Source organism: Capra hircus, chromosome 11, assembly GCF_001704415.2.
Source record: "Capra hircus breed San Clemente chromosome 11, ASM170441v1, whole genome shotgun sequence".
Lineage (NCBI taxonomy): Eukaryota > Metazoa > Chordata > Mammalia > Artiodactyla > Bovidae > Capra > Capra hircus.
Genome location: NC_030818.1, coordinates 95,486,117 through 95,503,419, shown reverse-complemented (window position 1 = coordinate 95,503,419; position 17,303 = coordinate 95,486,117). Strand labels below are relative to the sequence as shown.

Here is a 17,303-nt window from a genome sequence, read left to right as displayed (position 1 = left end):
CATGACTAACATTTGCTTGTCTAACAGTCTTCTCTCAGAATATGCTGAGATGTTGGGTTTTGGGTGGCCTCAAATGATTTCTATAGTACCCATTTTTAGCTTCCTACCTCCATGACCTTTGACTCCTGCCAGCTTTGTGATTAAAAAAGAAAAGTCTGTGTGGCCTGCACTTCTTTACCTATTGAATAGGAGTAGTGCCCTGGTTAGGAGGAGTACATTAGCCAGTGATTGAGACTCTTGCCTGAACGTCTTGCTCCCTCTTGAGTTTTTGTGTTGTGGATAAGTGACTATTTACATCAAGCTGCGTTGTATCTGACTGCTGCCTCTGTGGGTTTTCCACCCAAGACAGTTTTTATGATTTATTAGCCTCAGGCTGCTTCAAGTTGTGTTTCCTCACATCATTCTCCAGGGTATAAATATTTGTTTCTTTCATTTTGTATAGTTTTGTGTTCCTTGCCCCATTAGCTTCACAAATAATTTGTTACATGTATCTTGTTGATGGTTGTTTTTTTTTTAGATGGCTGCCTGAGCGGCTGACTTCCTTTCCTTTTTGTTAGGCTGTGTGCTGTGTCCCAGTTAAATAAGCACCGGAATTTTCGTATGCGTACATATTAGGTAAACACTTCAGTTTCTCTGCATTTGGTAGGCAAAATGGTATCTTTGTAGCCTCCTGGACAATATCTTACAAATGGCCTTCTGGTTCTGTGTAAGTGCATCACCACTGTTCCATGGCCTCACTCCCTTGGCTTTTTTTCTTAACCTCTCTTTGCCCTCAGTTCATCCAATTTCTATCTGTACTGAACCATGAGAAGCTTGGTACCTGCGCATTTCTCTTACAGTTGTTATTATAGCTTAGAATATAACTGCTATCACATGTTGGAATAAGTCAGAAAAAATAGTTCTCAGAAAGTAATTTGTATATAATTTAGGATATTTTTCTGCTCTCTTTGATAGATGAAAGTGCTTTGCACCCTGGTTCCTGTTTATATATAGCAATGCCGTCTGCACCAAGCTTCTTGTTCCTTTTTCATTGAATGTAGCAAAACCATTATCATCACCCCCACATAAACACATTCAACATTTATTTGTACTTGGTCTTTTTCAATTTATACTCTGTTTTGAGTGCATTTGTAACAATTTTACAGTACATTATAATTCACAGGGCAGTCTTATATCCATTAGTTCATTTTATTGTCCAACAGCTTTATGAGGAAGCAATTATTAATATTCCATTTTTATAGCCGAGAAAATGTACTTCTGTTTCTTTTCTGAGACATCAGAAAAATACTGATGCTTAATTATGTAGCCATTTCCTGTCTTTTACCTTCTTAAAAAATCTGAATGCATAAGAAAACGATCTCTTTCCTACCATGCGATTTCTATAAGTATCTTCTCTGCTTTGTCAGAATGAATCTTTTTATTATATTTTGGTTTCACTTCCTGTGTACTTCCATTCTCCTCTGGGCCTATGTCCCTTTTAAGTCTAATCACAGGGTCATTTCCTATCTTTTTGAAACATCACTAAGCTGCAGAATAATGATGGTGATGTTATACATTATATAGTGTTTTCAGACTTCTTTCACACCTGTCTTTCACAACAGCTATCTGAGGTAGGCAGAACAAGTGTAAATTGGTTCTTTTTGTGAATTAAAAACCTGAAACTCTAAGTGTTAGCTAAAGTTACTTGTGTGTTTACAGTCACAAAGTTAGAAAATGTTTGGAACAGGATCGCCTCTTCTATCTGAGCCTGGGGCCCTTCCACTGCTGTTGCTCCCTGTTATAATGTATTCCTGTCATTTTCTCTCCGCATTTCCTTCATGCGTTCGTATTGCCCACTGTTTACTTAGAGGGAAATCCAGAGTAGCAGTTTCTCTTGTAGCTTTGTCAAGACTTCCTATAAAAAGAAATTTTAAACAAAGCAGGTCCATAATTTGCCAGATGCTCTGTGCTTAGGTCTTTAAGCATCTGTGCTGTTTGCTCCTATGCCCATGTTGTCGTGTTAGGACTGTGCTGTGTAGGGACTGGTGTCCCAGGGCTGCTATAACAAACCACCTCCCAACCTCGTGGCTTGAAACAAGGCGCTTGTGTTCTTACATGCAGGAGGCCATCAGTCCAAAATCAGGGGATTGGCAAAATAGGTTCCTTTGTAGAAGCTCAGAGGGAGAATCTGTACCATGCCTCCTGCCTCACTTCTGGTGAATCCTTGGCTTGTATTCAGTCAGTTCAGTCACTCAGTCGTGTCCAACTCTTTGCGACCCCACGGACTGCAGCACGCAAGGCCTCCCTGTCCATCACCAGCTCGCGGAACCTGCTCAAACTTACGTACATCGAGTCGGTGATGCCATCCAACCATCTCATCCTCTGTTGTCCCCTTCTCCTCCCGCCTTCAATCTTTTCCAGCATCAGGGTCTTTTCAGATGAGTCAATTCTTCACATCAGGTGGCCAGAGTATTGGAGCTTCAGCTTCAGCATCAGTCCTTCCAATGGATATTCAGGACTAAGTTCTTTTAGGATTGACTGGTTTGATCTCCTTGCAGTCCAAGGGACACTCAAGAGTCTTCTCCAACACCACAGTTCAAAAGCATCAGTTCTTCAGCTTGTATTAATAGCTGTGTAATCCAGTCTCTGTCTGTCTCTTTCTTCATTTGGCTCTCTTCCCTCTGTCTGTGACTCTGCATGCCATTCTCCTCTCTGTGAGTGTCTCTGCATCTCTTTTCCTCACCTTATAAAAGCACCAGCCATATTGGATGAAAGGCTCTCTCTGTTCCAATAGGGCCTCATGTTAACTTACATCTTAATTGTATCTCCACACATACGGTTTTCAAATAAGTTCACATTGACAGGTACAAGGGGTAAGGACTGCAACATATCTTTGGTTGGTGGCACAGTTCAGCCCATAACAAAATATGTCCTTTTCTTTGTCTCTGCATTTATTGTTACCCATATGGTATATTTATACATATGCTTCCATAAACGTTTATAGAACTAGCCTTATTTACAGATTACCATATGGATTTTCCCTCCCATAGTTGATATAGATATGTATATATTTCATTCATAAGTCTGAATTTGCCATCTAGTTTGTAGTAAACCAGTGAAATTGTGTTCGATACTTTATATTAAAATTTCAATTATCCATGGTCTATTAATATCACAAACATTGGAGACAATGACAACTGGTTCATATCATATGGACTTTGTCTTATAATTTTGCTCTTTTGTATTGCTCTTCTATTAACCCTTGGTGTCAAGATTGTGTTAGCTTTATTAAAATGAATGCTGGAAGAGAAGTGTGTTCAGTGTTACATTTTTTAAGCATTTGATAAAACTCACTTCTGAAACCACCTGAGTCAGGTGTTTCTGCTCCTTCTTCCTTTTCTTGTGCATAATAAATGTATGGCTCAGTGAATTTTCACAGTGTTAACTCCAGGTCAAGAAATAAAATATCTTTAGCATCCCTCTTATTTCCTCCCTCCTGGCTGAAAGTAACCACTCCTGATCAGCGTGTCAGTACCTTAACTCTAGCTTTACCTGTTTTGTGCCTTGTGTACTGGAGTCACATGATAGATGTTCTTTTGGGTCTGCTTCTTTTCACTCAGCATTATGCTGGATCCATCCATATTATTGCAGGTGGTTGTAATGCGTTCATTTTCATTATTCTCTAGTCTGTCTGTGTAGCCAGTCTGTCATGCATTGGAAGGGCCTTCCTCTCTCTCTGAAAGCACGCAAACCACACACAGGATGTGCTTAAGCAAAGACCAGAGATATGTCTCTCCTTTCAAAAATCCATTAGTTCACTGGTACCTCCAGCTTCAACCCCCAGTGTTTATTGTAACCTTTTCCCTTTCCCTGTTTGTGTTTCCTTTGTCTTACAGAGAGAACTCTGGGTCCCCTTTTCCCTGATAGATTTTCTTTTCTTTTTTCTTTGTAAATTTTATTTATTTGGCTGTGTCGGATCTCAGCGGCGGCAGGAGGGACCTTTGCTGCATCACGTGGGATCTTTTGTTACGGCCTCCCCGGGCTCTCTGGTTGCAGCATGCGGGCTTAGCTGCTTCACAGCCTGTGGGACCTTAGTTCTCCCATCAAGGACTCAGTCGTTATCCTCTGCATTGCAAGGCAGATACTTAACCTCTGGACCGCCAGGGAGGTCCCTAGATTCTCTTCTTTGATGAATCCCCTGTGTACGACAAATCTCTTTCCACCTTTGAACTCTTCCATGTGGAGATGCCCTCCTCACCCTGCTCAGGCTCTCATTCCCCCGGCCAGTCCCCCCCTCGCAGTAACACTCCTCAGTGCTCCCAGGCTCCATCATCCCATGCAGGCCGGCCCTTAGCATGGATGTGGATGGTCTCCTCACAGTCAGTGCTCTGATATCCAGCAGGCCACCCTCTGTGTGGTTATCTGCTGTCCTCTGCCCTACCTCAGGCTGTAGGACTGGACTGTCTGGGAATGAGAGAGGGCCTCTCTAGATTCTTAAGTTTCACTTTAATGTTTCTGGCTGTGGGGTTTTTTCTCTCTTTCTTTTTTTCTTTAACATTCTTCAGGTCCTTTTAGTTTGAGGTCTTATTTTTCTCTAATTCTGGAAAGTTTATAGAAGTTTATTTCTGCTAGTATTTCATCACCTTCATATACTTTTTTCTCTTCTATATATTCTGTGATATGGATTGTCGATTCCTTCATTTCTCTATTCCTTATCTCTTCAATTTTCTTTTGTGTATGTTATCTCTTTCTGATGTCTTCTAGCAGAGTAGAAGACGTGGTGGTGTCTTAGCTTATTAATTTAAACGTGGTGTTTTAGCTTATTAATTTGTTCAGCTGTATCCTTTCTGCTCTTCAATCTATTCAGTGTATTTCCTTGGTTATATTTTTCATGCACGGTATTTTTATTTGCTTCATTGTGATAGTTTCTTCTTGCTTTGTATCTAATATCCTTTCCTGTTGAATTTATTTTGAACTTTTATTTTCTGATTTTCTCTTGTGAACTCTTGTGTCCTGGGGATAATAGACACCTTGGCTCATGAACTCTGTGAGGGGTGGAGAAAGCCCAGTTTGCGCCTAATTTGTGCCTAATTTGTGCATCATTTTCTGGGTTTAAAGAGTAAAGCCAGGGTAGGGGAGTTGCTTGGGGGAGATGACTTACCCAGGGTCACTATAGTATGGAATCCCTTCCCAGATTCTGCACTTTTCCGGGTCTGTTTCCCTTTATTAAGACCACCTAGTGCATGGAGTATAGAAAGAGGTGGTGGGAAGAGGAAACTTGTGAACATGTAGGGACCACCCAGTGACGCCCGCAAGGTTCTAAACTACTTTCCCACCAGCTGACTCCGCTGCCACCCACATGGTACCCTGCAGCCCCTCGACAGATCTAGGCTTGCTGACAGTTTTCCTGCCTTGCAGCCACAGTTGTCTGAGCCTGTTGGAGGGAAAAATATTTGCCAAAATAACTGTACCACACCCTAACTCCCAACTCTGGTGTCTGGTCCTTGTCTTCCCTGCCTATTTTTTCTCTCTGTACTGGGACTGAATTTCCCTTTGTTGTCCCAGGGATTTCTGTGTGTGAACACAAATGATTTTTGTTTTCTTTAAAATAGGTTCATGCTATATATATGATCTAGCAACTTGCTGTTTTTAAGTTGGCTACATGATTGATTACACAGGAAGATAGCTTGGATTCAATAGTGAATAGCTTTAAAATATATGCATGTGTGAATGTATGAGTATGTGTGTGTGTCTGGTTTTATATCTCTTTTATAATGAACTATATATATATTATTGCCTTATCACCTTAAGTATAATTGTAAGTTAGTGATAGGGTATAGAGTGTAGTCATTCATGTTCTGTGACGTACTTAGCCATTTCCTCTTTTTTTTTTTTTTTTTTTAGTTTCTTAATAGCTTTTAAATATTATGATACTGAAATAAACCCGTTAGAGACAAAGGGTTTTCCATTTGTATTAATAGGATTTTTTTCCAGGATGGATTATAGAATGGATCAAATAGATAAATAGGTTAAAGGATTTTTTTTTATTCTTAACTATGTAGAGGAGTGCCTGAAACATGTTAGGCATTCAAATAATGTTTATTGGATGGAAAAATATTATAAAAACTGCTTTTTAATATGGATGTACCAATTTTGATTACCGTACACAAGATGAGATTGTTCTGCACCATCCTATAATTTTTGGATGATTTGATTGTAATCAGAAGATGTCTCTATCTTTAAAAAAAATGCTATCAGATAATATATGTAAGGTCTATTTCTCTTTTATTTTTGCCTGCTTGATAAATGGACACATGTTTTCTTGCAGAACTGAATTTGCTCTTAAAGAAATCATGTCCTCTGGAGGTGCTGAAGATGACATCCCACAGGGAGAGAGGAAAACAGTGACAGATTTTTGTTACCTTCTGGATAAATCTAAGCAACTGTTCAATGGGTTAAGGTCAGTGGACTCTTGATGCCTTAAACTTTATCTAGTTCTGTATCTTTTTTTCCCCATGGCTGATGTGTGGTAAGCTTCTGAAAGTTATGGATAAAATGTTATATAAATATATGTTCTAGAAATGCTTATGTTTTTAGTGGTGGTTGTTTCATTCTCAAATGAAAAACAATAGGAGAAGAGTATATCTTATATTGTTTTACTCAAATTGAGTGAGCTGTTTAAGATGGTTTTGTGTACATTACTGCACATCATACCTGTCCTACATCTGATTTTACACTTTGTAATATCTAAGGAGCCTAGGATACATGTGCAAGTGAACCTGGGGCCTCTCTTTTGTTACGTCTTTTTTGTGTACTTGGTTATTTGCTTACTTGTTTTATCCTTTCTTTTTCTTAGGATAAAGTATCTAAAGTAATGATGACTAAAGTAATGATGGAGTTTTTTCAAGATAGTGTCTTTCCTTTAGTTGTGCATACCCTGACTAGTAGCAGAAGCTATATGCATTTTTGTCAAAATGTGACTTTAATTGTGTATTCTTGTGGGTGGCAGGTAAATAATTTTGTACCATTTTGTGTTATTTAAATTGTTTAGCCATATTTTCAGTTCATGAGATTCTTAAGATACTGATTTACTTCAGACTTAACGCTTCATTCTATAGGTAAAATACTAAGGATAAATAGTTGTGGGGTTTTTTGGGAAACTTTTTATGGGAGTGAATAATTGTAAAGATTGTGAGTTATTTTTGTTTAATTATTTTTTGTTGAAGTATAGTTGATTTACAGTGTTGTATTTAGTGAGGTATTTTTAATTTGCAGTTTATTTCTGAATAAAAATGCAATCTTTTCACATAGTTTATAATTGTTTTCTCCTATTTGGAATTGTACTGGAGGAGTTTATTTTAAAGAATTTGTCTTTAAAAAACATTTACAGTCAGAAAGATAATACAGGGTCATCAGATCAGTCCTCCATGACCACTCTGTCTAAAGCTCTGCTTTCAATTGCCCTCTCATCTCTGTATTCATTTAATCTTCTCCATAAAAGTCATCACTACTTCGTTATCTTATTTATTGCTTATGATTTTTTTTTTACATTACAATGAAATGTCCCAAGGACCAGTACCCTGTGTGTCACTGTTTCTCTTCTGCCTAAGCCAGGGTTTTGCCCATTACAAGTGTTTCACAAACATTTGTTAAATGAAGGGTTCCAAAGACAGTGCTTTTAATTCCTACACTCTGCTGCTGCCTTTTTGTGCTACAGAAGAGATCCTTGGGATCAGCTTTTTCTTTTGCTTTATAGATTAATTATATCTTTTTAAAGAATTATTTACTTTCACTATTATAATTCAAAAAACAACCCCTGTAGGCCCAGGTTTTAAGTCTTTTTTTTTTCCTAGAATGTTGTAAACTTTAAATTGCATACTTAAAGTTTTTTTCTTTGTTCCACTTCATTATCCAGGTATATCTTGTTTTTTCAACATTTACTTAGCCTCCAGTATGTATCATATTCTATATTAGGTATAGATAATTTGAAAATAAAACTGACAGTCCCTGCCCTCAAATAATCTGTGAAGGAATTATAAAAATGCAAAATAGAAAAAAAAAACCCAACCCTTCAAACCCATGGCCACATTCTACTCAATGCTAGCGTCAGATTTACCCTATCTGTTAAGCAAATTTCCTGCATATCTCCATGTTCTTGCTTCTTAAGGCAGTAAGAAAACTTAAAGCATTGGTAGATTTAAGGAATAAGAAAGCATTTAAAAGTTTGCATGAAAATCCCTACCATAACTTCTGACATGTGCCTCTCAAACTCCTTATTCTCAATTCTTAAAACATTATCATTGTTATAATAACTCTGACACCTTCCTTTATGTAGTAACATGTATCAGTACTGTGTTCCTTTTATTAGACATTAATATACCCTGGTACAGATTTGTTTATCCAGTCATGAGTTGTTGAACATTTATTTGTACTTTTTGGCTGTTATGAGTAATACCGCATGAACATTTGAGTATAAGGTTTTGCATGGACATGTGTTTTCAGTTCTCTTGAATACATATACCTCAGAGTGAAAATGCTGGTCCATATGGTACACTAACCGTTAGAGAAACTTCTGGACTTTTTCAAGGAGGCTGTACCACCAGCAATGTATGGAGTTCCAATTTCTCCACATCCTCCAACACTTGTTTTTGTCTTTATGATGATAGCCATCCTAGTGTGTATGAAGTGGTATCTCCTTATGGCTTTGACTAACGATGTGAGCATCTTGTCATGTGCTTATTGGGCATTTTTATGTCTTATTTGGAGAAAATGTTTAGTCTAATCCTATGATCATTTTTCAAATAGATTTTATCTTTTTATTTTTAAATTGTAGTCATTTTCTATATATTGTGCATACAAGTCCCTTGTGATGTGTAATGATTTGCAGATATATGTTTTCCCATTCTGTGGTTATCTCATCAATTTCTTAATGCTGTCCTCTGAAGCCCAAATGCTTTCATTTTAATAAAGTCCAACTTGTCATTGTCTTTCATCACTTGTACTTTTGATGTCACAGCTAAGAAATCACTGCCTGACCTGAGGTCACTGAAATGTTTTCTTCTAATAGTTTTGTGGTTTTAGCTCTTACACTTTGATATGTGAACCATTCTGTGTTAGCTTTTGTATATGATATGAGATCGTAGGCATTTCTTTGTGAGAAAACATATTTTTACAGTTGATTATATTTCTTTCATTTTTTCCTTTGTTTGTTCCTTGTTTCTCCTACCTGTTCATACTTGTAATGCTCAGGGTGAATTTCCAATTTAAATCCTCTAGAACCTCTACCCTCTTTTGATTTTCATCTCTATTCGTTTCTCAGCATATGTCTTCAATTTTCCCATAATACACCCAGCATGTTCAACTTAGCATTTCGTATCAGTGGTTTTTGCTAGACTGCTTTTGAAAAAACCAGATATTGTGTATTTGATCCAAAGTTTACTAACTTTTCTACCTATATATGCAAATAAGACAGACACTAGAAATTTTGATGTGTTAGTGAACGGAAATTGTTTTTTAGTATGTCTGAGAAGCATATTAAATTTAGCAGTGGCATTTCTCGTCTTAGAATTATTTTCCTGATCTGATTCTGAATCATAAATGAATCATAAAGTTCAAGTGGTCTCCCGCTGGAGACTCTACTGGACTCAGTCACCCTGCGGCTGCTGTAATAGTAACGACAGAACACATATCCACACAGCACTCTACAGTTTATAAATCACTTTCAGCTGCATCTTTATCCTTTGGCCACATACCAAAAATATGTTGCCTAGAAATGAATTGTTCTATTTCACCTTCTTTTTCAATGTTTTGCTTATGTAAATATATTTTACCTGCTCAGACCTGTTACCATTTTTATTTTTTGTTTGTTCGTTTGTTTTGACTGCACCTTATGGCTTTTGGGATCTTAGTTCCCTAATCAGGGCTTGAACCCCTGCCTGTGGCACTGATAGCACTGAGTCTTAACCCCTAGACTGTCAGGGAGTTCCCTCATTTTGATTTTTTTAAAGTGCCATAACACAGGTATAACACAGGTTTTATTTATTTTTAAACTAACTGCAGAGTGAACTTGTGTCTATGGAAACAGGAGGAAACCTTAATACATGGAAAAATTGAGATCTAATCTTTAGGGCTGTTTATTCACTGTCAGAGAAATTTATTATAATGCTTCAGTTCAGTTCAGTTGCTCAGTCGTGTCCGACTCTTTGCGACCCCATGAATTGCAGCACGCCAGGCCTCCCTGTTCATCACCATCTCCCGGAGTTCACTCAGACTCACGTCCAACGAGTCCGTGATGCCATCCAGCCATCTCATCCTCTGTCGTCCCCTTCTCCTCCTGCCCCCAATCCCTCCCAGCATCAGAGTCTTTTCCAATGAGTCAACTCTTCTCATGAGGTGGCCAAAGTGTTGGAGTTTCAGATCATTCCTTCCAAAGAAATCCCAGGGTTGATCTCCTTCAGAATGGACTGGTTGGATCTCCTTGCAGTCCAAGGGACTCTCAAGAGTCTTCTCCAACACCACAGTTCAAAAGCATCAATTCTTCAGTGCTCAGCCTTCTTCACAGTCCAACTCTCACATCCATACATGACCACAGGAAAAACCATAGCCTTGACTAGACGGACCTTAGTCAGCAAAGTAATGTCTCTGCTTTTGAATATGCTATCTAGGTTAGTCATAACTTTTCTTCCAAGGAGTAAGTGTCTTAATTTCATGGCTGCAGCTTAGAATACTTTTTTCAATTTAGTTCTTGTGTTAGGGGAAAAACACACTGAAACTGCCCACCCTGGCTAAGCACCATAGTAACCATTTACATGAGTTACTTAATGACAGGAGGTCCCAGTAAGGAACACGATCTAATAAGCCACCACCGACTGGAAGAGTTCAGGAAAGGTCAAAAGGGAGACACCACATGTCCTGCCACCTCCCAGAATCCTTCTCGCTGGCGTCCATCTTGGCTGAGCAATCCAGGAGGGACTCTGAGTCAGAATGATTGGCCAAAGACAACCCATAAATTAATCCTGTCACCATAAAACCAGAGACTGCAAGCCATGTGGCAGAGCAGTGCAGTCCTCCTGGGTTCCCTTACCCACTAAGAGTCTCTTGCTTTCTCAACATGTGTGTCTCCTCAGACAGTTCATTTCCAGTGTTAGACAAGAGCCCCCTTTTGGGCCCTGGAATGGGTCCCCCTTCCTGCAACACCTGAGCACCTAAAACAATATTGGATTCAGGGATTTATCTTTTCATACAACTCAATATCAAAAAAACCAACAGTCCGATTAGAAAATGGTCAGAGGATCTGACTTTTTCTTTTTCCAAAAAAACATATACAGATGGCCAACAGATACATGAAAAGGCTCTGAACATTGTTAATCATCAGGAAAATGCAAATCAAAACCACACGGGATACCACCTCACACCTGTAAGAACGGCTTACAAAAAGAATGGCTTATCAAAAAGACAAAAAATAACACGTTAGTGAAAATGTGGAGAATGGGAGCCCTTGCACACTGTTGGTGGGAATGTAAATTGATGCAGTAACCACAGAAAACAGTGTAGAGGTTCCTTTAAAAGTTAAAACTACCGCAGCATCCAGCAATCCTCCTTCTAGACATTTATGCAAAGAGAATGAAAACACTAACTTGAAAAATTATATACACCCCCATGTCCACTGAAACATTATTTATAATAGCCAAGAAATGGAAGTAATGTGTCCATTAACAGATGAATGGGTAAAGAAGTTGTAGAATATATATGTGTGTGAATATTCTTCATTAAAAATTAAGGAAACATTGGAATTTATGATAACCTGGATCGACCTTGAGGGCATTATGCTTAAGTGAAGTAAGTCACACAGAGAAGGACAAATACTATACGATCTCACTTTACGTAGAATCTGAAAACAACAACAGCAAAAACCAGAACAAAAAGCAAAAGAAACAGCTGAGCTCATGGATACGGAGGACAGACTGGAGATTGTGCCAGAGACAGGAGACGGGGGCACGCATGCAGTGGGGGAAGGAGGTTGGAAAGTACAAACTTTCAGCTATATTCATACATAAGTATATCATAGGGATGTAATGTACACCATGGAGACTATAGTTTACGGTTTTGTTGTTTAGTTGCTAAGCTTTCTGACTCTTTGCAACCCTGTGGACTGTAGCACACCAGGCTTCCCTGTCCTTCACTATCTCCGGGAGTTTGCTCAACTCATGTCCATCAAGTCGGTGATGCTAGCCAAATATCTCCTCCTCTGTTTGCCCCCTTCTCCTCTTGCCCTCCAGTCTTTCGTAGCATCAAGGTCATTTCCAATGATTTGGCTCTTATTTGGTGATACTGTGTTGTATATTTGAAAGTTGTTAAAATGGTCGATCTTAAAGCTTCTCATCACAAGGAAAAAAATTTTGTAGCTGTTAAGGTAATGGGTGTTATTATTGTGACTTACTGTGATCATTTCATGGTATCATTTTGACTGAGAAAAGTGGGTAAGCAAATTCACCAGGGATTTATTTGCAGTGTTTTGTGTGAAGGGTTCCCTTCATTTTAAACAAGCCTTAATTCTTTCTACAAAAAATATATCTTGGATGAGTAACATAGATATATTCTGTCTGTGCTCCTGGGGTTCTGTTGAGAGGGATGTGGCTAGTGGCAGTGCAGGCCTGCAGTTTACTGAAAGATTAATACTCTTTTCAATTTGAAAGAACTTTCATTTCACACACACAGAATAATGTAGAACTATTATTTATTTATTTGGCTGCGCCTGGTGTTAGTTGCAGCACATGGGATCCTTAGTTGCGTTTGGGATCTAGTTCCCTGACCAGAGATTGAAGCTGGGCCCCCTGCATTGAGAGTGTGGCATCTTAGCCACTGGACCACCAGGGAATTCCCTAGAACTATTAAAAAGATGTTGGTGGAGATAAAAATGAAAAGTCGACCACACTATACAGTTAAATTTTAAAAAGCAAATTGTGAAAATGTTTTACGTGACCTTGCTTTATCAGAAACTCTCTGTCAGAATTCCATGCTGTGAGTCATACTAACTCTTCGTGGGGACTCTTTGCTCTCAGCTTTTGGTCTCTTTTCTAGGTACTGATTTTCTCAGTGTCTGGTGCATGTGAGTGTGTGTATTTCCTGTGCTTGTTTGTATAAATGCAAGTGTTCTGTTCAGTGTTAGACTTTGACTGAAAGCGATTGGGAGGTCTCTCTTGCTCAGCTCTGTAGGTCTGTGTTAGCTGCCTGTGGTGGTGGCTTGGAGGTATGTGTGGCATTCTTCCCCACACTAGTCTCCAAAGAAGCTCTTTGATTTATGGAAATTAAATGTTTCTGCTTTCAAGTGTTGATGTAGTTTTTGTGCATTTCTTTTGAAATAGAAGAGATTCTTTGGGAATAACTAAAAGAAGGGTTCTTTTTTTGCCCTTGCCCCCCGTATTTGTGTTGATCTCAATAGAAAACAGGATCTCAGTGCTTACAGAGAACAAGAAATATATTGGTAGTGGTTCTGTGCTACCAGCTTTGGAACTTGGGGAAAAGCGATGAAGTGGAGTCTAGTCAAAATAGCATCAGCTTTTAACACGGCACCTCTGGTTGCCCACCATCCCATCACTGTTAGTGCCTGTCTTTTGGTTAACTTTCCTTTGTGTTTTTTCTTTTCTTTCTTGAGTTTGTATATTGAAGTGTAATACACTTGCAGAAAAGTACATATAAGTATAATCTTTGCAAACTGAACATATTCATGGGGCTTGTACTTGAATGATAGAACGTACAGCACAGCAGCAGCCCCTTTGTATTCCCTCATTTGGGCTTTTTAACTATGTATGAGCAGAGTGAAAAAGTGAGTTTCAGTGCATGCAAGGCTAGAGTTTCTATATATTGTCTTATTGGGATACAATAAACTTTCTCTTTACTCTTGAAGGTGTATCTTTCTGCCATATACATATTAAGCTATTCATCCAAGTTGTCAGAGCCTTTTCATTTTCCCAGCCATGAATATCTTAATGGAGTATTTTTCCTGACTGAAAGTACCTTCTTGTCATATGTACATAATAAATAATCTCTTCTATCCACTCACTGTGTAAGAAAACACAGTCCAGAGAGTGAGAAATGGATAAAATGAATGGTGTTTTGCTTATAATAGCTTTTGCATGTAGTTACAGTAGTAATGAAGTGAGAATGATGTTAGAAATAGCTTTGAAGACTGTCAGAAAATGATCAAAAGCCTAAGCTCTTGCAGGGTTCTAGTTACCATGGTGACTAAGACTGTCGAAGCAGGATGGAATACTTAGTGGGATTATATAAGGCAGCGTCTTGAGACATGTATTTGGGATATGCAGCTGTGTCTACCAGTAGTATCCTTGACTTTTGAAACAGCACAGGCCCATAGTCACTAATTATTTGTCCCCGGGGGACTAAATGCCCAAAGCCAAAATAAATGTTGGAAGCAATAAACATACATACATACATATGCAAAGAAGTGCACCAAAGTGAAGTGTATTGTCTTAAATAAAAATTATGGCAGAAATTTTTATTAAACATGCTCCTTAATATTTCAGAATAAAGAAGAAATCATCACCAGTGCTTTCTTCAACATCCTATTTTTAGAATGCCTTGATTGCCGTGTAGGTAGGAAAGGATAAATGAGGGATTAACAGTTTTTTCCCTTTGTACCCTTTCTCCCCTCATGCTCTTTCCTCTCTCTTCCCTCTCTTTTTCTTCCTCTTTCTCTTCCTTCTTCACAATATTAATGCTTTCCTAGAGAGAAATTTCCACGGACAGGTAATAGTAAAGTGCATGTTGTTTCAGAAGTAATACCCTAAACTATCTGTACAAGCTTGGGATACCTGCTTTTATTTTGTATGGTTTGCTACCCGGAAACAGTTGCACTTGCAGTTGAGGTAGGCGGCCACCAGGGTGCAGTAGATGTCGTGATCCTGTGATCTAGAAGACCATTGACTGACAAAAATTTAATCAGCCACAGATGTGGTTTAAAGTTTTTCTAGTAGCCAGATTTTCAAAATGTAAAACAAAGAAAAAAGCTCAGATTAATTTTAACAGTATATTTTATTTGATTCAGTATATCCAAAATATTTTCTTTCAACATGTAATCGATATAGAAAAAGTATTGAGATCTTTTACATTCTCTTTTTTTTATACTGAGTTTTTGAAGTACACTGAATGGTTTATACTTTCACACATTTCAGTTCAAATTAGACACATTTCAAGTACTCAGTAGCCACACGTGGCTATTGGCCCAGGCAAAATTCCTCCCCCTTTTAGCTTCTGTCCTCAGAATGGTCCACTGTGCTTTCTGGTGAATACATGCTGGCTGTTTTGGGGGGTTTCTTCTTCACGGTCCATCCCCTGTCCCCGTGGTTTCTGGTCTGTCTTTCTGCACAGATGCTGATAGCCTTTAAGTCTTTTGGCTATTGGTGATTTGTTCCCACCCACTCATATTTTGGGATTTGAAGGTTACCTTATCACTTATTATATTAGTTTGCTAGGGCTATCATAACAAAATGCCACATACTAGGTAGCTTAAACAACAGAAATTTATTCTCTCACAGCTCTAGAGGCTAGAAATCCAAGATCAACTTGTTGGCAGAGTAGGTTCATTCTGAGGCCTCTTCTCCTTGGTTTACAAATGGCCATTTTCTTGCTCTGGCCTCAGGTGCATCCTAGGTGACTCTCTATGAGCCCCAAACTCCTGCTTATTAGGACACAACTTGTTGTCAAAATAAGTCTAAATGTTGCTGTCAATGGCATCCCAAGAGTGAGCTCCCAGAGAAGGACTTCACTAATGTAAAATCAAAATCTGGGTTATTTTTCTCTATGGCAAAGAGGAGAGAGTATTAGATTACAGACTCAAAAGGGTTATGGATTTCAGTCATAGCTCAACAGTTAACTGGCCATGAGTTCCCAGGCAACCCATTTAAGCTCTCTGCTTCTTATTTTAGTATGTATGTGTATTTACATATATTTGCACATATCTGCCTGCAGTGCTGGAGATTGCAGGGACGGGGGAGCCTGGTGGGCTGCCGTCTGTGGGGTCGCACAGAGTTGGACACAACTGAAGCAACGCAGCAGCAGCAGCAGCAGCCTGCAGTGCGGGAGATCCAGGTTCTGTCCCTGGGTTGGGAAGATCCCCTGGAGAAGGAAATGGCAACCCACTCCAGTACTCTTGCCTGGAGAATTCCATGGACAGAAGAGCCTGGAGGGCTACAGTCCATGGGGTCGCAAAGAGTTGATCACGACTGAAGCGACTAACATTTTGCTGAAGAAGGCATGCATTTAGGACCAGACTAAAGAAAGAGAAGCTAATGAAAGAGACCATTAGAACAGAAAGAAGAAAGGATTACTAGATGCTGAAGAAGTGGTGAGCCAATAGGAAACCTCTAGGAAGGTGACCCTCTAAGGAGGACTGATCTGAGGACTAGAAAATGGCTGTTGGATTTTAGGTGTCAGTAGGCATCAGTGTGGATGAATTCCATGGACAGAGGAGTCTAGTGGGCTACAGTCCATGGGGTTGCAAAGAGTCGGACATAACTGGAAGTGACTTAGCATGCACGCATGCCACAGGTATCAGTGATCCTAGCTGATTACTTTAGTAAAGATGGTTGATTTGTAGAAACTTGTAAGAAAGTTCCTATGATTTGACATCTCAACTTTACATTTGAATCATCTCTCAGAAGTAGGTTGAATCATCAATCTCCCCTACATTTCTTCTCATGTTCTCCCAACTTTTTGTTGATAGAGTTGAGGATTTTAAAAGAGAGTGAGATTAGTGTCATACTTTCAGCTTCCTCTCAAGACTTGTGAAAAGAATATGACTGGCCAATTTATAACATAGGTGCCTTTGCAAAATGTGAAATATAAGGTCATTTAGCTTATGGGCTAATTCACACAGCCCCATTTAATTTAATTCCATGGACCATTAATTTCCCATCTCTACTGACAGTAATAATGACCAAATGATATATTCAGAGTTTAAAACTAGAATCAAGCTCTGAATAGTAGAGGAAGTTATCTAAAACTCTTTATAAGGTACATTAGTTAATTTTGTTTAGACTCATCATAAGAGAGTTGTTTGAATATTAGCTTCTATGGTATGTTTCACTAGAAAAAGTGTGTCCATGGGACTTGTCCTTTAGGAGGTTTTTTTTTTAAAAACTTAAACCCTATTTTGAAAAAGAAATTGCTGTCTATTTTATAGCTGATACTTCATACTGGAGTGGTAGATTCTATAAATTCTTTCAATGAAAATAGTATAGAATCTAGTCAACATTGTTCACAGCTATAAATCAGAAAATACTTGTACATTACAACTTATGTTTGGA

The 17,303-nt window shown here is 38.7% G+C and overlaps 1 protein-coding gene across 3 annotated transcripts in view; it reads left to right on the top strand.

Moving 5' to 3' along the window:
* The window catches only part of SCAI (suppressor of cancer cell invasion), a 108,785-nt gene that overhangs the window by 47,835 nt on the left and 43,647 nt on the right, over positions 1 to 17,303 (top strand). For all 3 annotated transcript variants that reach the window (XM_018055762.1, XM_018055761.1, XM_018055763.1), the window contains one exon: positions 6,308 to 6,439. In XM_018055762.1, coding sequence (XP_017911251.1) covers positions 6,308 to 6,439 — 132 coding nt within the window. The remainder of the gene's footprint in view (positions 1 to 6,307; positions 6,440 to 17,303) is intronic.